Source organism: Cydia fagiglandana, chromosome 23 (assembly GCF_963556715.1).
Source record: "Cydia fagiglandana chromosome 23, ilCydFagi1.1, whole genome shotgun sequence".
Classification (NCBI taxonomy): Eukaryota; Metazoa; Arthropoda; class Insecta; order Lepidoptera; family Tortricidae; genus Cydia; species Cydia fagiglandana.
Window position 1 is genome coordinate 10,625,395 of NC_085954.1, and position 22,135 is coordinate 10,647,529.

Genomic DNA, 22,135 nt, shown 5'->3' on the forward strand with positions numbered 1-22,135 from the left:
TGATGATAGTAATAATAATGATAGTTAGAGACTAAAAGTGAGCGATGTAACAGTCTATTAATATTATCTAATTCAAACAAGAAGAAGTTATGTACGCTTCCGATGAAAACAATAATAAAACAACAAATATCATAAATCCAGAAAGCGCTAATCTAACTGAAATTGCCGACAGTACATCAGTAGAAAGCAATAACATTTCAGAATATGAAAATGAAAACAATGACGATGTAGAAACAGCGACACCACAAGAATATGAAGAGAAAGGGAAAAATGACAACGATTACGAAATTGAATCAGTGACACCCCATGCGGAGGGGGTATATGCTTCAGATGAGCAACCTGATCAAGAAGCAGCTGAAGCGAAAATACGCCAGGAGAGAGAGAAAATGCGTAAAGGTAAATTGACTCAAGTAATACCTATAAATATGCATTGCAACTTATTGTGATTCATACTGACATTTAAAAAAATAGTCTGTCGGGTGAATTCAAGACATGTGTTTCATCACGTGATAATACAAAGAGCAACACTCCTAACTATACATCGGTGGTCCTTATTACAAAAGACATAAGGTCCACCGATGTCCAGTTAATAGTGTGGACGATGGTACATTATACAATTACAATGATGGAGCTTATTTTTTCGAGCACACTGGTATATTATTATGTACAGGACTCCAAACGTCGGGATGCATAGTACAACTAATTCCGACGTTTCAATGAAATTATATGGCGGTAGACCCGTTTGTGTAAAAATATAACATATTTAGAGCTGATCTGACCATGTAGTCGCAAGGTAGCCAAAAGAACTCTGCGTTGGAAAAACACAATCACATTGCTGCTCACTAATATTGCTGTTATAATAATTGTATAACTAATATGTAAGTTGTGACCTGTAATTTATCATTATCAATAAAAGATGTCTATGTCTATGTCTAAAAAGGTCTCAATGACTTGATAGACATACAAAGGAGACAAAGTATAATCAGTAATTACAATGTATACAGGTACCAAAATGTTCTTTCCCACTACTTTGTTTCATGATACGCGAAATAATATAACGTACCTAATAAATTGACGCGGAAAACCCAGATTGACACTATATGTAAGAAGTTAAATAGTTTTTCATATATTATTGTATAATTTGAATAACATCGTAAGTCGGCCTGAGGTACCTACTGCCTATCACGCATAAATATGTAAGAGCTACATTGCGTTATGGTAACATGTTCTGGGGTAACTCAACCGATCGGGAATTGATATTTAAGGCGTGCTTTTTCCGTAGGAGCTAAGCGAACCAGTTTTTTGAATCCATTAGAAATATAAGAAACAATGTTTTAAAATTGTGAAAAAAATATATCTTATACTTAAGGATCTGGCAGATACGTTTTGGATCTCAAAAACATGATTAGATAAACTTTGCTCGATAGAAAAAAATTCCAAAGTTACGCCTTTTTTTAACAATAAATCCAAACCATATCTACAATACAAACTTTTTAGACTTGTTTTTTACACAAATGTATAGGTAATAAGATAATCTAGACGTTTTGGATCATTTTGTCTCGGTAACATCATTAAAATAATTTCTATGTTTCAATACCTACTAAATCCGCAAGCGCAATCACTCGCGAACGCACTTACGCCCTCTTCAGTCGCGCGGCAGCGCTTGTAGAGGACGGACCTGTGTCAGTGTGTTCCGCGCGGTCACGTGATTTTACCATTTACAAACAATGGGAAACAAAGCATATGAAACGTAAGAAAAAGTCACTAAGTGCTATAAAAACACACTTTCTGATAACAGAAGCATCTAATACTTTACGAGGTGGTTGAAAGCGCCTAGCTTTACTACATCAACAGTTAAAATATTTCAGTATTTTCACTAGGTCAGCAACCAATTTCAATGTAGGTAAATAATATTATATTCCTAGATAATATAATTGTGAGTATGTAAGTATGATATATTTACAGTATTTCACCTTTACTGATATACCTACGTCCGATCTGCAAAATGATTATATTTCTTCGTGCTCTTTGACTCCTTTGAAAATCAGAAATTATTCATTTGGATGGACACAGTATGGGGATGTTACAATATATGTATAGTGTTACGCTTTTAGTATGAGGATGCCGAAGGCGCCCGGCTTTGGATCGCATGCAACGTGCCAGGCCCGTCAAGCGTGCAAATTCATCATCATAATCATAAATTTATATAAATATAAAATGTCAAATTGAATTAATTGAAAAAATTACCATAATAAGCATATCGCAATACAATTATTTAAGAACTAAATACATATCACTAATTTTAATATTTGACCACGGTCGACATGAATTAAATATAATTGAGAGTTCCAAGTGCCTACAGGCAGTTCATCTTGTGCTTGGTTGTATTAGTCTTGTTTGAGAAACTGAACACGGTGAAAAATAGAGATAATACTCCTAAAAATACGTGTGATACCTCATTAGATTCGTCATAATGCCTAGAAAAATGTATTCGAAGCGTGTAGTAGCACACACAAAATATCAAAAGTTATAAGCAAAAAAAGGGGGGAAAGTAGAGATCTTTAATTTCCCCAATATCTCAAAAAGTATTCATATTACGGTGCGAGATGGGTGGGGGGTGCTCGACCAAATGTCATAGAGGGCCCCAAGACAAAACAAAATACATTTAAATTTTTTCAAAATGGCCGACTTTTTTTATTTTTTTTTCAAGTTGGTCCGAGCGCGCTGAGATTTGGCATGGCGGAAGATAGAGGCCCCTAAATTCCTATGAAAAAATTTTTTTGGAAAAAATCCAAGATGGCGGAAATAATGGTCATTTTAATTTTGTATGGCAACTTGTAAACGGTGCGAGATGGGTGGGGGGTGCTCGACCAAATGTCATAGAGGGCCCCAAGACAAAACAAACTGCATTTAAAAAAAATCACACAGGGCGACTTTTTTTTTTAATTTTTTTCATGTTGGTCCGAGTGCGCTGAGATTTGGCATGCGGCGATTGCTGTGGATTGCTCGCTCTGCCGTGCTAACAACATACGCAGTAATCGCAGTTGAAAAGTCATGCAAATATTTATCTTGTTTTCTTTGAATAAGTTCTTTTTTTTAACGATGATTTTCATGCAAGTACTGCACATTGAATAAGCAGGGCAGCGCTGCTGGCTTCCTCGTTATTTCAAGGCACTGTTTTATGGTATATTTTGCGAATTCAGATATCCTTTCTGTCGCGATGTTTTGGTGACACTGACACCGTTAGTTATTACTTTTTAGACCATTGCTTGTGTGTCGCCGGCCAGTAGCCTCGCTACCTCAAGTAAATCAGTATAGCAGTAGGTATTAAGGATTAATACTAAACACCCCCCACCGAAAGCACTATGTGGCTTTCTCATAATATGAAAAAAGTTAAAAGTTAGACCAAATCAACATCGTTGCAGACTTATCTTTGTCTAGCTCTGCCAATCATTTCAATTCCATCATCCGCTCCTCCATCTGAACTTTAACTGAGTTTTCCCTAAGCCCGATAAAAAAAATTAAATTATTTTTTTTGTGAGTACCTCTTATAATGAAGGATATTTTTGCTGAGTATCAACATCCTACTAGTGACAGTTTTTGACTTATGATTTTACTATTATTTTTCTTTAATGTATTGTTTTTCGGGATGTATTCAAGCGATTTGCTGAAATTTATTGAATAGTGTTCTTTATTTAGGTATGCCTTGATACTCAAAAACCGAATACCATTTGTCATATAAAAAAAAATTACTCTCTACTCAACCGGTGTTTTACAATGTAGTATACAAACTCTTCGATTATGTTTGCGTTTTCTTATCAGGTTGTCGTATTTAAGAGTAAAATGCTAATCTCTCACCCCGATTGATTAAGGTTCTACCTACCTACCTACCTTACCTACCTACCTACCTACCTACCTTACCTACCTACCTACCTACCTTACCTACCTACCTACCTACCTACCTACCTACCTACCTACCTACCTACCTACCTACCTACCTACCTACCTACCTACCTACCTACCTACCTACCTACCTACCTACCTACCTACCTACCACCTTACCTACCTACCTACCTTACCTACCTACCTACCTACCTACCTATACCTTACCTTTATATGAACAATACCTTACCTTAATTGACCGTCACCTTAAAATGTTTATTTCCTTTCGGTACTTTAATTCTACTACGCTGCCATTAAATTAAAACGTTGTTACCGATCACTAAATACCTAATAAGTACACATGGCTCTGTAAAAATAATAATTCTAAATATAATGATCAGAAACACGTAATGCAAAAAATATATACATATACAATAAAAACTATAAAAACGTGACCCTTGCACGGTATGGTTAAAATACTGCCATCATAAGATCCTTATACTGTTACCCGTTTGCTATCGCCGCCGCGCACAGCGGGCGCTCACGTGCTCGTCGAGCGGTTCGGGACGCGCGGGCGGGGCTTCACGGTTTGCCGCGCACCTCACCCCCTCAGATTCGTTGATGAGTCGAATCATATCGCCTTAAGGCTCAAAAGTATGCGTTCTGCTTGTGGCATAAAAATACTTGACACATGCAAGCCATATTTTATTAATTTGAAAATAGTAACTGTGCAATGTTCATATATAATTTTTTAATTGCTATGTATGTTAAATTAAATATAAATCAATTTCCCGTTTATAATAATGCGCGGCAGCGACACAAAGTCTCATATCAGCAATTAAACACAGCCTTGCGTGCAAAAAGTGTTTTCACCACACCAGCTCGGAAAGGCTTACTTTGCACTTTAAAAACTGCTAGCAAAGTTGCACTTTATTCACATGTGAGGCACAAAGTAATCAAATGCAAATTTTGAGTTATTTTCTTATGTTTGCTGGTAGATTTGACTTTTGAATGATGATTTTGGATGATAAATATTTAAGAACATTCATTTGGATTTGATTTTGTTTGATATTTTACATTTAATATTTGCTTTTTCTTTCTTGAGTTGGTGTGGTGAAAAATTTTGTGTTCGGGGGCAAATTTTGTTTAATCCTCGTGCTTTAAAACCCTCGCAACGCTCAATTTTGGAATCTTTCGCTTGCTCGGATATTAATATTAGCACGAGCGGTAAAACAATAACTTTGCCCCCTTGTAAAACAAACAACTATTAACACATTCACTACCCCCGACGCATATGTGCGTCATACAAGTTTGTTCCTAGGCCACGTCCCCTGGCAGTGAATGCGATATGGTATGGCACCCAAATTGTATAATAAATACTCGATTCAACAAGATAATCTGATATTCCTCTATTTAGGAAATATTCATCGCAGTTTTTGGTGTAAAATGCTTTTTACTCTTCTTCTATATCCTCGTCTTATCCCATTACGCGCGGGGTCAGGTTTCCTAATCTTGAGGCGCAACTTTGTTCGCTGAAAAGCGTCGTCACTGGACAGGCCCAACTCCTTCTATCATGTCTCTCTGGACATTCGTCAGCCAGGTAGTTACTGGCCTGGCCTGCCCCTTGCTGCAGTCATGGAAAGGCACTTCTTCACAACATGATTTTCGGGTCTACGCATCACATGTCCGAACCACCTTAGTCTGGATTCCTTTAGCTGGCTTATAAAATGCTTTTTACTCTTTAAAATAATATTTTGACTACATATTAGTATAATGTAGTAGGTATGTATTATACGGCTGCAATTCAATATATTTTTTAAATTTATTATAATGTGTATGACAGTTGTATGAAAATAAGGGGCCAAATTCGACATGTACAACTGTCAGATTTCGCATCCACGTCAAATCAACAGTTGATTTTATTGCATACTGAGTGTTTATTCCATCAACGGTGGATAATATCATTTGGTACAGCCAAAACTCAACTCTAAACAAAGGGTGGTTCGGTTTGGTTTGCTTGTTACCCTAACTGTGGATTGTTAATGTCAAATTTTGACATTGTACGTATTCGAGAACTTATGATTTTCGATAAGTCAAACGTCGCTTGTCGAATAGGGGTCCTGTTGTGTTAATAGTACATTTCGAAGCTAGTGCGGAAGGTATGTCATTACTTCACGAGTACCGAGATATCTTGCCACGAGCCGCAGGCGAGTGGCAAGACTCGGGACGAGTGAAGAATGACATTTCCGCACGTGTATCGAACGACGTTTTTTTAATACAGTTGCGAAAAAATAAGAAAAACATTGTTAATCGTACACTAAACAAAAGTGGTAACAGTGACAGCTCGGTTAGACGTCGTCTTTAAGTATATTATATCTATGGGCGTTTGGCAGCTATTCCGTTCCATTCAGTCAACTTATTAAGAACGGAATTTTCAATATTGAATATTAAAAAATAAACGTGTTATAATGATGAAGAGGTAAGTAATTAAATATGAAATATGTAATATTTTTCGTATTCTTACATTAACGGTAGGTTTTTATGCTGATTACGACGTTTAAAGGAAACTAATATTAACACTCATCAATAAGTAGTCGTGAATTGGAACAAGTATAAATTTAAAAAAATTGGAAAAGTAAAAAGCACTAGTTCGAGATAACCAACTTTCCGCACGCTAAACAGCTACGTAAAGTAGCACTTTTTGAGCAACTGTATTAAAAAATTAGTTTTAGTTTCTTAAGATTTGCCCATAAGCTGGCTGAATACACTGTTCTATTTGTTGGTCACTTTTTCTTTCGTGTATGATATCTGGGCATTTTCACAAAGTGTACCATTTATGTACTTTTTCTCGAAAATCCATTAACTTTTGGACTAATTCTACTCAGAATCACGTGGACTATCGATTTAAAAAAAAAATGTGTCCCAAAAGAAGTTTCAGTTTTGTTTTCACATTTTGTATGGACCGTTACAAAACGGACACCCAAAATTTGTATGAAAAACTGGGGTCACTTTTTTCTTTGTCTCATTCAGTAGGTAGTACCCGTGATTATCAGTCTAAATAACCAAATAATAAGTTGATGATTTTTCGAAAAAACAAAAGGTACCATTTTTTCTGAAAACCCCCATCTATTTAAGTTTATAATAGCTAAATTTATAACAGGTTTCGTCAAGAAATGCTTATACACCAAATACGTGCGGATCCAAGATAAGTACGGCTGTGAGATGTGCACGTGCATCTACGAGAAGGCCATAATGCTGTGCTCGCCGTTTAAGTGCAAGGACGCCGGGTTACTGGCCAGCGAGGTCGACCCGAGTATCTATAAAGATTATGTTTTAGGCGTTGCAACGCATTTTAGTGGTGAGTTTTATTTATACAGTAAATACAAGTACCTGGATCATATTGTAAGGAATCATAATGCAAAATTTTGGCGAGAAAGCAAAAGAAAGACGTAGCGAGTTGAGTGTAGACTTGTAGAGAGAGGCGTGGGATCCTGAGTCTAACAGCCGTATTCGAACAATGAGATACGTCAAATACTAGATATTGAAACGATATGGATTAGATATGTCAGTGTCAAACAAGTGTCAAAATTGACATTACTTCAAACAAAGACGTCACTTTTGACACTTGTTTGACACTGACATATCTATTCCATATCGTTTCAATATCTAGTATTTGACGTATCTCATTGTTCGAATACGGCTGTAAGGCGACGATGTTCACATTTATTTGATGCGACTTCAATGTGATAGCCGAGCGGTTTAGGTACACATCATGATTGACAATGACATCTACTACTAATCACAAATGTATGGATTTGTACTAAACACAAATTAAAATATTGCGCTATTCGCTTCTCATATACATAAAAGTATAAAATAATTATTCGATGTCAGTCATACTAGCCTTTGTATACAAACTTCTATGTTAGAGGTACCTTTTCTCTATATCTGACGTACATATACGCCTATGACACAAAAAATTGCTAAATACATAATTTTAGTCGTTCTAAAGTTATGTACGTGGCAGCACCATCTCTTTCTATACTAAATCCCTAATACTCGTAGGTACGTTATATCTATTATAGAATCCGAAACTGATTTGAATAGGATAAATACATGTCGACGCCCGAAAGCAAACACGTAGTAACCCACAAAAACCAAATTGTTCACCAGAGACGAAAAACTTTTCGAGTTTTGAAAAAAAAATCATAACTACGTTGTTTATGAACATAACTGACTCAAAATTGGATGCAACATTCAAAATTTTTTGTACTTCAAATTCATTAAAATAAATTTAACCGCAAGTTGTTACAAGACCATATTTTGTGGGTTACTACGTTTTGATTTTTTTTACACAGTGCGCAAACTCGTAGTAAACGCCAGTACCAACTGTATGGGATAGCATTTCCTTAAAATTTGTATGGACAGCAAAAACGCAGTAATCCACCTGAATATGACAAAGGATATCCGTAATAAAGTCTTAAACGTTGTGGTTCAGAAATTTTGGGTGAACATTGAACAAAATGCTGTTACAGTATTTTTTTTTCTTTTAGTAAGCAATTTAGAATGCTTTAAATGTATTGCCAAATTTTTTTCCACATCCTTAAAAATGACTTTAGTGGCATCTTAAAGTAAATTGCACGACATTTCAAATGTATACTTATAAAATCTGAAGATGTTTTCGGTATTCATAAACGAAAATAACACATCTACTTATTATGATAATTTTAACTATTAAAATCAATATAAGCATTCTTAAGACCAAACAAAACACATAACTTTTGTTTAATTTTCAAGAACATAATTCAATCTTATAATATTATTGTAAAACCAACTAAAAAATAAGAAGTCCAATTTGGAAAAGACATAACGTAATGGGAGATCAAAATCTAACCAAAGTATAACAACGACGTTTGATTAAACAAAAGTGGTTTCTACATCCTCTTATAAAATAAAAGTGCACTTTAGACAAAACAAACTTTCATCAGATATCGTAAACCAAATTTTATTTAAGTACCATTAAACCATAAAATCGATACACACACCGTAAATATTGCAATTCAAGGGATGTTTACAAAAACAACGTAACTGACTACACTGGTTGACACCTGAAACGATTAACAATGTTCTTAAAAAAAGTGTCAACCGCTCTAAGCAGTTATGTTGTTTTTGTAAACATCCCTTCAATTTTACATGCTTACAATTGAAAAAAAAAACTTCCTTTCTTAAATAAAAATAATCACTTTATCCAAAATCCCCGTAATATTTTACTACATTACAAACTCGTCGACTCACTTTCACCCCTCCGAACCGCATTGAGCGACGGCGCAAACGTTCAAGTAATGGCCGCGATAGTCGCGCTAAAACGAAATAAGGCGCAGAAGTTTAAACCTAACGCCCTACAATGTGGTAGTTTTACTTGATCCTTGTAAACGTAGTAAAATACATGTCTCTCATATTTTAATAGTGTGTGAATTTGTGTTAAACCACTACTCGACTAAACATTATTTCCCACCAAATAGCGTAACTGCAAGACATTCACATTCATGAGCGGCAAACACGTAGTAACCTACACTTGTGTCAGACCCACGGAGGTTGTAAATGACAAAAGTATAAATTATATGGAATGCAAAATGCTGTAAATACAATGATTTAAATTATTGAGTATTTTTTGCTATTTACTGCGTGTTTGCCGAGTACATTTCAAGTAAAACAAGAAAATTTCGTGTTCCTATTTTCCCCATTTTTCATCGTATTGGCACGTGGATTCGACCTATCGACGCAGAAAAAATTGGAGATTCTAAAAATGCAATTTTTTTTTTGACCTTTTGTGGGTTACTACGTGTTTGCTTTCGGGCGTCGATGTGCAGACACGTCCTGCTCGCCCTTAGCCCCCCCCACATCTAGCGTCTTTCGAGCATCGGCGTCTACAACTGTATGGCCGCGCTCGACGCAACGTCGACGCAACTTCGCAGCGGCGTCATTTTCCATAGCGCTGACCAGACGCCGACAGACGCCGACGCTCGAAAGACGCTAGATGTGGGGGGGGGGGGGCATAGAATTGTAGACGCCGACGCTCGAAAGACGCCAGATGTGGGGGGCCCTTAGAGTGTGGTCAAAGGTCTAAATAGGACATTAGAATTATCACCACGACCGAGTAGTACAGACATTAAACAGTTTATGACATCCTGCAAGCCTATTATGGATCGCTTTATCCACATTTATCCACGTGATAAAACAATTGTCACTTTTTAACTCTGCGGGATAGAAAGAGACGGACACCGTTTTATCACGCTGTCACGTAGACAAATACGACCATCATATCCGTACTGAAAGCTATATAGACTCGAATCGGGTCTCGATCACTGGAGGCTGTTAAATATTAATTAAAATAAATGCTAATGTCTGTTACAGAATACAAATGCGACCCTGGACAGGAGATTGGAACAAGCATGGTCTGCTCGTGCAAGTGCGTTCAGCGGGACATCCTGTCCTGCCCGCCTACGTGCCCAATCGGCAGACCGCTCAACTAGGGTGCCAGCATGTTGCTCGAGCGGCGGCCATGTTAAAAAAATGCAAACTTTTACCTTTTAACAGTAAAAATACACGGTTTAAGCCTGATCGCCTCCTTAAAGTCCTAAAAATTTTACATAAGAAAAAAAAACAAAGAGATTACCTATGTGTCCTATGTGTGTTGGGCAATTTTGCCATAAGTACGTACATATATCTAATACTTTTAATATACGTACTTGTGGCGCGTACCGGCGTTTATACGAGTATGTTCTATCACGTAAAGAAAATAGCATTCGTAGCATTTTTTGTCTAATCGTTTATTTTTAAAGTTTTAATAAATACCGACCTTTGGTTCCCTGTTATTGGTCTTTTTGTGTTTTTATTCTTTCTGTATAAATACTCATCATCTCAGCCATAAGACGTCCACTGCTGAACATAGGCCTCCCCCTTGGACCTCCATTCGTACCGGTTGGAAGCCACCCGCATCCAGCGTCTTCCGGCGGCTTTAACAAGGTCGTCCGTCCATCTTGTGGGTGGACGTCCTACGCTGCGTTTGCTAGTCCGTGGTCTCCACTCGAGCACTTTCGACCCCATCGGCCATCTTCTCTGCGCGCAATGTGGCCTGCCCATTGCCACTTCAGCTTGCTAATCCGGTGAGCTATGTCGGTGACTTTAGTTCGTCTACGGATCTCCTCATTTCTGATTCGATCACGCAGAGAAACTCCGAGCATAGCCCTCTCCATAGCTCGTTGAGCGACTTTGAATTTTGAGATGAGGCCGATAGTGAAAGACCACGTTTCGGAGCCGTAAGTCATCACTGGTAACACACATTGATTAAAGACTTTCGTCTTGAGGCACTGAGGTATGTCGGACGAAAAGACATTACGTAGTTTCCCGAACGCTGCCCAACCGAGTTGGATTCGGCGGTTGACCTCCTTCTCGAAGTTGGACCTACCTAATTGGACTACTTGTCCTAGGTAGATGTACGAGTCAACAACTTCGAGTACCGAGTTCCCAACAGAGACTGGGATGGACACAACATTGGCATTCGACATAATTTTCGTCTTGTCCATGTTCATTTTCAAGCCCACCCGTTGTGAAACTCGGTTGAGGTCATCGAGCATCATGCTGAGTTCCTCCATCGACTTTGCCATGACTACGATATCGTCGGCAAACCGAAGGTGAGTGATGTATTCGCCGTTGATGTTGATGCCATAAATGATGCGTATAAATACTGTTTGAAGGGAAATAAAAAACTGTCAAGTTACAAAGAATTATTTTATTGTTACTAACCCGAAGATTACTGCTGGTGCACGGCTTCCACACTGGTGACCCCTTCAGGGGGGCGATTTTTTAGGGTTCCGTACCCAAAGGGTAAAACGGGACCCTATTACTAAGACTTCGCTGTCCGTCCGTCCGTCCGTCCGTCTGTCACCAGGCTGTATCTCACGAACCGTGATAGCTAGACAGTTGAAATTTTCACAGATGTTGTATTTCTGTTGCCGCTATAACAACAAATAAGTACTAAAAACAGAATAAAATAAAGATTTAAATGGGGCTCCCATACAACAAACGTGATTTTTGACCAAAGTTAAGCAACGTCGGGAGTGGTCAGTACTTGGATGGGTGACCGTTTTTTTTTTTGCTTTTATTTTGTTTTTTTTTTTGCATTATGGTACGGAACCCTTCGTGCGCGAGTCCGACTCGCACTTGCCCGGTTTTGAATTGCGTGTGGCTCCCGTCAATACTGTCTCCACTCTCCACTAGAGCCCGAGATCTGGTTCTCTCAAATAAAGGGTCAATTTGACCTGCCAAAATTACCTCAATCAACAACATTAAAAATGTAAAGAATTTAATCATTTTGAATTTTATCATCTTCCTCGCGTAATCTCGGCTTATTGCCACGGCTCATAGAAGCCTGGAGTCAGCTTGGCAACTTATTCCAAGAATTGGCGTAGACGTAGGCACTAGTTTTTACGAATGCGTCTGCCATTTGATTTTTAAACCCAGAGGGGAAACTAGGTCTTATTAGGTTACTTAGTAGAGACGTTTTCCTTTACCAGGACCTACACTACCTATCTGGAGAACTTTTACTAACGATTTGGTTCGCGCTTCCCTAACAACGTCCAAGCTGTCATGGCTGTTCTACCAGATGCCTCTCTCCTGAGACCGAGAGACCTGGAAGACCGAGTTCAAGATCACCGGTCACGCCGCAAGTCGCGTCCATGTCTTCAGATCCACCTGGCAGTTAAAAACATTGAAAACGAATTATCTGGCCAAATAATAACTTTGAAATCGATTTCATTCGCTCAATACACGATTATATCAGACTGGTCATAAAGTGGATTGTGCGCATTTTGACGGCCGTAAAGATGAAATCTATAATCCTCTTAATTATCTCGCGAGTAAGTAATTTGTTTTTTTCATTTCATTGTACCTAGGTATTACCTATGCTAAAGTAGTTCGCGTCGTTCCCCTAGGCATATCGTAAAGTTAAGAGATTCAAAACCTAATTTCTAAGCTGCACCCTTACATGCGAGTTATTTTTAGGGTTCCGTACCTTAAAAGGACAAACGGAACCCTTATAGGATCACTCGTGCGTCTGTCTGACTGTCCGTCTGCCACGGCCCATTTTCGCCAGAAGTACTGAACCAATTAAGTTGAAATTTGGTACACATGTCATATTTTATTATTTGGGAATCTCAATTTTTTTTGTAATTTTAAAATAAATAGTTTAGAAGTTATTTAAGAGAATTAAATATCCAATAAATTACCAAATTTTAGACCCAGTAGTTTCAGAAATAAAGAGGGGGGCTTTATTTCTGAAACTACTGCTGGGCGCAGGCCAACTCACAAGTGTGAGAGGGCACGCGGTATGGTAATACCCACACTGCACGCTGGCCCAATGCGGGTTGGGGACTCCGTATACCTACACCTTTGCATTTCTTCGCGAATGTATGCAGGTTTCCTCACGATGAGTTCCTTCACCGAAAAGCAAGTGATTAATAGGAAATATCATGATTCATGATAAGTAGGTACGTAATTATACTTTGATTTTCAATTAATTTTTAGGAACTTTTGTACGAAATATCATTTGATATTTAGGTACTAGCCGCTTTTCGGTGAAGGAAAACATCGTGAGGAAACCAGACTAATCCCAATAAGCAATAAGCCATAATAATAAGGTCTAGTTTAACTTCTGGATTGGAAGGTCAGAGATGGCAGTAGCTTTAGTAAAAACTAATACCTTGGCCAATTTTCGGGATCAGTTGCCAAGCAAGGCTCATGGGAGTCTGGGGTCAGCCCCGGGCGCCCATGAGCCTTGGCAAAAAGCCGGGAGAACACAAGGAAGATGAATGGATGATGATTGTTAATATTTTATTTCAGTTTTTATTACTTGGCGCCTTGCCCTTTTTTAAAAGGGCCAATTATGATTGGTTTTGGGACAAAGGTTCGTATAAACGCGGGTTATTCCTGTTTATCAATTTTTAGGGTTCCGTACCCAAAGGGTAAAACGGGACCCTATTACTAAGACTTCGCTGTCCGTCCGTCTGTCCGTCTGTCTGTCACCAGGCTGTATCTCACGAACCGTGATAGACAGTTGAAATTGTCACAGATGATGTATTTCTGTTGCCGCTATAACAACAAATACTAAAAACAGAATAAAATAAAGATTTAAATGGGGCTCCCATACAACAAACGTGATTTTTGACCAAAGTTAAGCAACGTCGGGAGTGGTCAGTACTTGGATGGGTGACCGTTTTTTTTTGCTTTTTTTTTGTTTTTTTTTTTTGCATTATGGTACGGAACCCTTCTCCATACTGAGAGAACTCAAGATCTCGTCGCGGCTGTCATCTGAATGTCTACGCAGAGTCCTTGAGTACTTCGGACATATAGCAAGGAAAGACGGTGACAGCCTCGAAAAGCTTTTTGTGACAGGCAAAGTGGATGGGAAAAGGCCTGGGCGTGGACGCAGTCCAATACGTTGGTCCGACCAGACCCGCACCGCTCTTGACTCCACAGTCCACAGGGCTCTCCATACCGCCAAGGACAGAACCAGATGGAGAGGAATTGTGAAAGAGAAGGTGATTCTGAAGGGAGGTCACGACCCTCATTACTGAGGATAACGACGCAAGGAGGACGGAACCCTTCGTGCGCGAGGCCGACTCGCACTTGCCCGGTTTTTCATTATTTTTTTTGTAACAATACTTAGCCTAACCAGAAGAGGCTCACTCCGCGATTTCGTCGCTTTGCTACAGGTAGCTAAAAGTACATCCCTTCCACACCAATTTTGGGGAAAGTCATAAGCGGCGCGTGGCGCTGTCGCCACCTAGCGGCCATATCTGTGCTGATCGTAACAGACGCGTTTTGTTAGAGAGTGAGTCTTCTATACCTAGTACTATTATTTATTCTGTGGCCTAACTCAGTGAGGTTGTAGACCTCGCAACATGCGTAAAAGATGTACATAAAAATACTTGAGTCATTATTACAACAAACTCACAATAGTTTTAGCCATAGACACTGGTGCTTAAGACCTTTATGTTTCCGCCAATTTGAACAATTCTCCAAAAAATAATCGATGGGAAAATTCTAAATATCGAATCTGCTCGAGAGCTATAATGTATTCAGAGGCGAACATCTGGACACACGAAAGCATTTTTGGCCAAACTGAAACGGAGACCTTAGCTAACTCGGTCATTAAATTTAGGTATAAATAGCATTTCACATAACATATCATTAGGTCAATAGTACACAAGTTAATAATTAAGTATTAACATTTATTTTCAGATTTCAGGGATAATACAGAATACGACAATGACCGTAAATTTAAATTATTTATACTATTTTTGACTAGGTTAAGAATAATGTCCCGGAAATTTACAACTACCTTCTCCTTTGTTATGCAGCTCCTACAAAACTGCTTTACCATGAAAAAGTTTTATCCTCAGAGGTCGGTTGCCAACAAGGCGAACCATTTTTAGTTTAGCCGTTAATCGCATAATCCAAAATCTAAAATCTAATTTCAATGTATGGTATTTGGACGACGGAACCTTAGGGGGTGACTTGGAGACCGTGCTCTCGGATCTGTCGGACGTAGTATCTAAGTTTCATTCCATTGGACTAGATCTTAACTTTGCTAAGTGCGAACTTTTTGATGATGATGATGATGATAATGATAAGCCTTGTTATTCTGAACTTCTCTTTTGTGTGAGTACTAGACATGTTCTTGTTTGTTATAGTATGTCGCGAAGCTCAGTTTGCCTCTTGGCATAGGCCTCCTCTAACATTTTCCATTGTGACCTGTCACGTGCAACTCTTCTCCAGTGATGTTCAACCGTGAGTTTTAGGTCGTCTTCCCATCTTGTCTGTTGGTGACCTCTACTTCTCTTGCCGTCCCTGGGGTACCAATCCGTTTTGCTCCATTTCTCTTGTGGATCGCGTAACATGTGGCCTGCCCATCTCCACTTTTGTTGGTCAATCCGGGCTATTATGTCTACAACTTTGGTTTTCTCCCTTATTATGCTGCATCTCACTCTGTCCTGTTTTCTTATGCCTGTCAAGCTTCTCTCCATGGCTCTTTGGCAGCGTTTCAGCTTTTCAATGTGAGTGCGAACTTTTTACTCGGAATGAATCTTACGTTCGGAAGATGTGAAACAAAAGTTCGACAGCATGATGCCAGGCATCAAGGTAGTTGACAGAAGCTCGCTTTACCTACTGGGGTCCCCAATTTTTGAAGAGTCTTTTCAGGGATTCATTTCGGATACCATCCTTAAATTTCAAAGGTATGAGAGTCATCTTCTTGAAATTAGCCCACATTTCGCAATCACCATCATGAGGTTCTGTCTCTTTGTACCCAAATTGGCATACGTGCTCCGCTGCTGTCCTTTCGCAAAATTCCAAAGTCTATTAACACTAGTTGATAACATGATTAAAGCAAATTTGGAATCGGTTCTCAACATACAGCTGGCCGAGGAATCGTGGACCCAAGCGTCTCTCCCAATTCGATACGGTGGGCTAGGGGTACGCCAGATTTCATGCGTCTCCGCACCGGCGTTTTTGTCTTCTGTTTATAGCACCGCAGCTCTCATAGGTAAGATACTACGGGCTTTCCCATCAAACTATGAGGCTGTGGGCTTGGCGGATGCCATGAACGCCTGGTCTATTGCCTGCCCAGGCAAAGATTTCCCCGAGAATCGGGAATCACAGAGGGCCTGGGATGACGTTCAGTCTAAAATTCTATACGACGACCTTCTTAGCCGCAGCACTGGTTCAGAACGTGCCAGACTCTTGGCGGTGGGGACCAAAGAGGCCGGGGCCTGGTTGCACGCTTTTCCTTCGGTGCACACCGGTACCTTTTTGGAACCCAACACGATGCGCGTGGCAACCTGTTTGCGGCTGGGTGTCCGCGTTTGCGCCCCTCATCGGTGCCCTTGTGGTGCTGATGTCGACGTTCGCGGCTACCACGGACTCTCGTGCCAAAAAAGTGCTGGGCGTTTTTCTAGGCACTCGTCCCTCAACGACATCTTGCGACGCGCGCTCGCCAGCGCTAACGTGCCGGCTTTGCTGGAGCCATCCGGCGTCCTCAGGGACGATGGTAAGAGGCCGGATGGCATGACGCTGATTCCATGGGAGATGGGGCGGGTGTTGGTGTGGGACGCTACATGCGTCGATACACTGGCCCCGTCCCATCTTCATGGCACCTCCGTCTCACCTGGTGCAGCTGCAGATGCGGCTGAGCGAAACAAAAGGCATAAGTACAGCTGCATCGGGCAAGAATACAGTTTTACTCCTTTTGGTGTAGAAACACTCGGCCCTTGGGGTCCCGGTGCACTGAAATTTTTCGGCGCATTAACAAAGAGGCTGGTGGATGTAACTGGGGACCGTAGAGCTGGCAGCTTCCTCGCACAACGCATAAGCATTGCAATTCAGCGGGGTAATGCTGCCAGCGTCTACGGTACCTTGCCGAGGGGCGATTTTTTATTGTAGTTTAGGTTTTATTTTTATTCATTTAGTATAATTTTAGTTTATAAGTTTTTATACAACATCTATGTGTGCTTGTCTTTATGAGAATAAATGTATATTTTTACCCGACTACGGCAACGCAAAAGGAGGGTTATGATTGACTAAGTAACTAATGTTGTATAATATTTCTACTTTGAAGTGACACTACACTAATAATATAGGACCTGGGTGCCTAGCCAACATGCAAATTGTTTGCACCGTTGCGAACGAAACACTCATGTCTCTGTCACACTAATATGGAAATCAGTAATAAAGAGAGATTACCGTTTCGTTTCGTTTGTTTAAATATTTAATTAAAGGCCACTTCCACCATACCACTACCCTGGAGTTAAGCGGTTAAATCGTTAACCCAGTGTAATATTGTACTAGTAACCATGGTAACTCCAGATTTAACCGTTAAACTTGGGTTAGAGGAATAGTGCAAGTCGCGCTAAAACATATACGGTGACAATGGTGTCGGCAGAGGTAACTAGGTATATGATGGAAATAATTGCTGTCCTTGGGTGAGGTCTTGGTAGCTCAGATGGTGGGGCATTGGGCTAGTGGTCCAATGATTATGAGTGCAAGTCATCCCCAAGACCGTAAATTTTTCCACATTTATGATAAGCTTAATAGACGCAGTTCGCAGACGTTTCTGATTATTACAAAATTATTTCCACAGCGGCTAGAGAATTCTTTAGGAGGAGCACTACACGTCGCCCTCATGAAGTGGTCACACAACCAGATTACGACCACACTGCCGGACCAGATGATACTAAACAAGACGGTAATATTTCTGTAATCACAACATTGAGTTATTGTTACTATGGAGAAGCCATGCCAAACAATGAAATTGTCGCACGCGAAACCTGCCTACCGTACAAACAAAACCTCGTAAGCGCCGTAAAATTCATGGCGCCTACGCGTTTAGATCGCGCGATTCACGGTCCGCTTTTATGGTTTATTGTCAAAATAAAAACTCATGGCGCAAAATACTGCAGGTTCTTTGTGCCGGTTCTATACTTAGTCATAATAATTAAATGAATCACAATAACTATTCTGCTTCAACGCCGTAGTTTAGTTAACTAAGATCTGTACCAATGTCTAATTTAGAAAGAAAGAAAGAAAGTTAGAAAAAAAGAAAGAAAAAACCATAACCAGTTAAATTAAAACAAGATAATGCAACCGCAAGTAGAAATTAATTATCACACATACATTTTATTACAGATCGCACAGCTGAACCAGATTATTATACCACAGAAGAATATACAATAGAACCAGATTATAATCCAGAAGAAACTTCATACGTACCAGACTATAACACAGAGGAACCAGTTACAGAACCCGACTATTATACAGGGGAACCAGTGACAGAACCCGACTATTATACAGGGGAACGAGTGACAGAACCCGACTATTATACAGGGGAACCAGTGACAGAACCCGACTATTATAACACAGCCCAATCTGATGAACCAGACTATGAAATCACTACAGCAGTACCAGATAACGCAGAAGATGACAAAATACGAAACAAAGCGTATTATGAAAAACGCAAAAGTAACTATACTAGCCCATTGAAATGTTAGGTTTCCCTTAATGAGTGTAAGCTAATATTCACACCTAATAACATGTTATCTTAAAAGTAAACACAGCCACGTTTTACAAAACTATATTGTAAGGCGACTTATATATACATATACATAACATTCACCGTTATAACATATAAATATGAAATACTTTTATAATAATACTGTAAACATAATGTCCATTTGACATTTTCAGAACAGGCTCTAAGATGTGAAGGCAACGAGCACGTTACGTTGAAAATGGATGAAATTGGCAACCCCAACTGCCAAATATGTACGTGTAACGGTGAAGGAGTGTTGCTATGCTCCAGTGTCTTGTGCTCGGACAATGGTTTAGAAGTCGGGGAGGACCATGAAAAATTGTTGCACAACTCTGATAGCACGATCAGTCTGATCTTGCGCGGTAAATTGCATTTCCAAAGTTAAAATTTTCGAAATATTCGGTGAAACAAAATTCGGTTAGTTATAAAATATTTTTGAAAAATACTTCGTAAAATGTAGGTAGGTATATCCCTACCCGACAGTATTTGTCGTGTTTGATAAGGACTTTCTGTTCGATCGCCGTCTTGATAGTCAAGCTTCGTTATTAATTCCTTTATTTTTTGCTCATTAATATCAAAGACATTTGGGTCTAGCAGGCTAAAGAAGGAGTAGTGGCCCCTGTGACGAATATCGGATTTTTATAATGTCATTTGTTGGCTATCTTATAATATAGAAACACCTTAACATTCAGCCCCCTATCTTGAACCGTCACCGAGATAATGTCAAAAACGTCATTTTATGGACACATTTTTCAAAGTCGTTTTTCTCCTGAACTATATAAGGTAGAGCAATCAAACCAAATCAAAGCTACAAAGAATGAGTAGGAGTATAACTCAGATTTTTTAAAATATTTAATTCCCTGAAAAAATAATGGTTAAAATGTCAGAGAATTTTTGACAGCTCTTTTCAACAAGTATCTGTAAAGGTACACCTAAGGAAAAAAAAACACATAAACTGCAAATAGTTAAGGTGTTTCTATATTATAAGATAGCCAACAAATGACATTATAAAAATCCGATATTCGTCACAGGGGCCACTTCTCCTTCCTTAGCCTGCTAGACCCTTTGTTAATATTGTTTAAAGTGTACTAGCGATAGCTTATTATACAGTAAACTAATGTGATAGTATGCAGTGAATGGAAAATTCATCTGCGTGGTCGGCCTATTCATACCTATGTAGTGACTAACGATTCGACCTTTTAATGTAATATATTATTCTACTTGACAGAATACGCGACTGACTGTAAGCCAGGGATAACCGTGCATGCTCAACAATGTACTTGTTCCTGCGTCCTTCCGAGCGTGATGTCTTGCCCGAAGGAATGTTTCTATGCGGACACCGACGACGTCACCGTCGCTAGTGACGTCATAGAAGGGATAACAATTACGCAGGAAGGAGAAGTGTTTAATGGTGACGCGACAGAGAGCAAAAGTACTAAAGCGTAATATACGAAAGGCTAAATTTGTACGCGAAATGTGCAATTAAATTGGTTTGTGACCGTCTAAGGTCGTTTTAATTGTAACCACCCTAATTATACAATATAAGGTTAGGAGGCTTTGGACTGATAAACAATGGCTTAGCTCTGAATAAGTTATGAAAGGTAAAACAAAGTATTGCTAGTTTCAAAATTAACAACTCATACCCTCTAAATATAAAGGTACTACCGCAAAAACCCTGAAAAAAAATCAGGTCTTTCAGAAATTTCCATACGAATTACTATGAAGAGATTTAGTCAGACAGTAATCTGATAATTTTTCATTGGTTTTGTGTTCAAACGAGATTTTTTTGTTAAATAATGTTTACTACCGCTTCATAAGCAATGAAAATACAGATGTGCTTGCAGAGCCGGTTTTATGGCCAAATTGACCAATTAGTTAGGACCAGAAACATTTATGGGGCTTTAACTGGGAACCATTCGATACCATTTACCATTGATGTGCACGTATCAGCTTTAAGCTGCCTGTGCATTCACATATAATAATAATATAGGTCCATATAACCGCCGTGTCGCCGAAATAATTTTTAGCTTATAAGATTTCTACTGTGGTATGTATGTTAGTTTGTAGGGCAGTTATCTATGGGCCTTAGTTGCCTGATAATAAGTAATATTTATATTTTAATAATCTGTGCGGAAAGAGAAATCTCGTGAGATGTAAGGGAATTCATATATTCTACGAGGCTTCTCTTTTCTCACAGACTAACGGCTAACAAAACCATCATTGCTAAGCTCAAGCACCAACAAAAGTGGAATAGTTTGACGGATCTGAAGCACTCAAAGCTATTCATTATAAAGAGTAGATTCTGGCTGGAGCAAAACGCTTTAGCAACTTAACAAATGGTAATTCCAAATTATAAGGCCACTATGGGGTCAAAGAGTCTAGGCCAAAATGCGACACTCTGACAACACAGATAGTCGGATTTGTAGCGAAGAGGAATAGACAGTAAATTAATACCCACAGTCAGGCCCAAAAGCTTGGGCAACTTAGCAAATGACAGCTCCAAATTGTAACAGGAATCAAAGTTTAAGTGTATTACATGTAAGGTATGTCCTGTGGTATGTGGTGGTATGTGGACCCGGGTATGTCCTTAAACTTCGTCCAAGACCACCGGTGGACGGGCAGCAGCGTCCCTCAAATTCGGTGTACTCGACTGCGATCGCCAACCCGCCTGCCAAGCGTGGCGATTATGGCATTCACTCCCCATAAGGGGGAGGCCTATGTTCAGCAGTGGACGTCTTATGGCTGGGATGATGATGATGATGAATACACTTAAAGGCCTCTCTAGGGTCAAAGGAGTGTTGGCTAAAATGGGAGACTCTCGGCGCGATTCGGGAAATGAATTAGACATTCACTAGATATGAAATAGTAAAGATATGTGACGTTCCACGGCAAAAGGTACTTTATGGCGGCTGGCGCTTACGCTATTATTAACACCGCTCCAATATTCAGCCGTGGTAATGGTACCTTTTGCCTTGGAACGTCACATATCTTTACTATTTCATATCTAGTGCATCTCGAACCCAATTTCCCGAATCGCGCCGTCTGACGACAACGATTGTCGAATGTGTGACGAAGAGGAAAAGGCAACACACTGAATGTGTGAATGTC

At 39.4% G+C, this 22,135-nt stretch overlaps 2 protein-coding genes across 2 annotated transcripts; both read left to right on the forward strand.

Annotated features, from left to right (window-relative positions):
- Positions 1-89: 89 nt before the first annotated feature.
- Positions 90-10,479, forward strand: LOC134675773 (uncharacterized). The gene is made up of 3 exons (XM_063534079.1): positions 90-396; positions 7,043-7,240; positions 10,297-10,479. The coding sequence occupies exons 1-3, from the start codon at positions 90-92 to the stop codon at positions 10,413-10,415; spliced, it is 624 nt and encodes a 207-aa protein (XP_063390149.1). The 3' UTR covers positions 10,416-10,479.
- Positions 10,480-12,718: 2,239 nt separating this feature from the next.
- Positions 12,719-20,527, forward strand: LOC134675980 (uncharacterized). Its single transcript, XM_063534294.1, has 7 exons — positions 12,719-12,800; positions 13,783-13,846; positions 15,184-15,216; positions 18,080-18,184; positions 18,625-18,957; positions 19,183-19,389; positions 20,256-20,527. The coding sequence occupies exons 1-7, from the start codon at positions 12,768-12,770 to the stop codon at positions 20,471-20,473; spliced, it is 993 nt and encodes a 330-aa protein (XP_063390364.1). The 5' UTR covers positions 12,719-12,767; the 3' UTR covers positions 20,474-20,527.
- Positions 20,528-22,135: the final 1,608 nt, after the last annotated feature.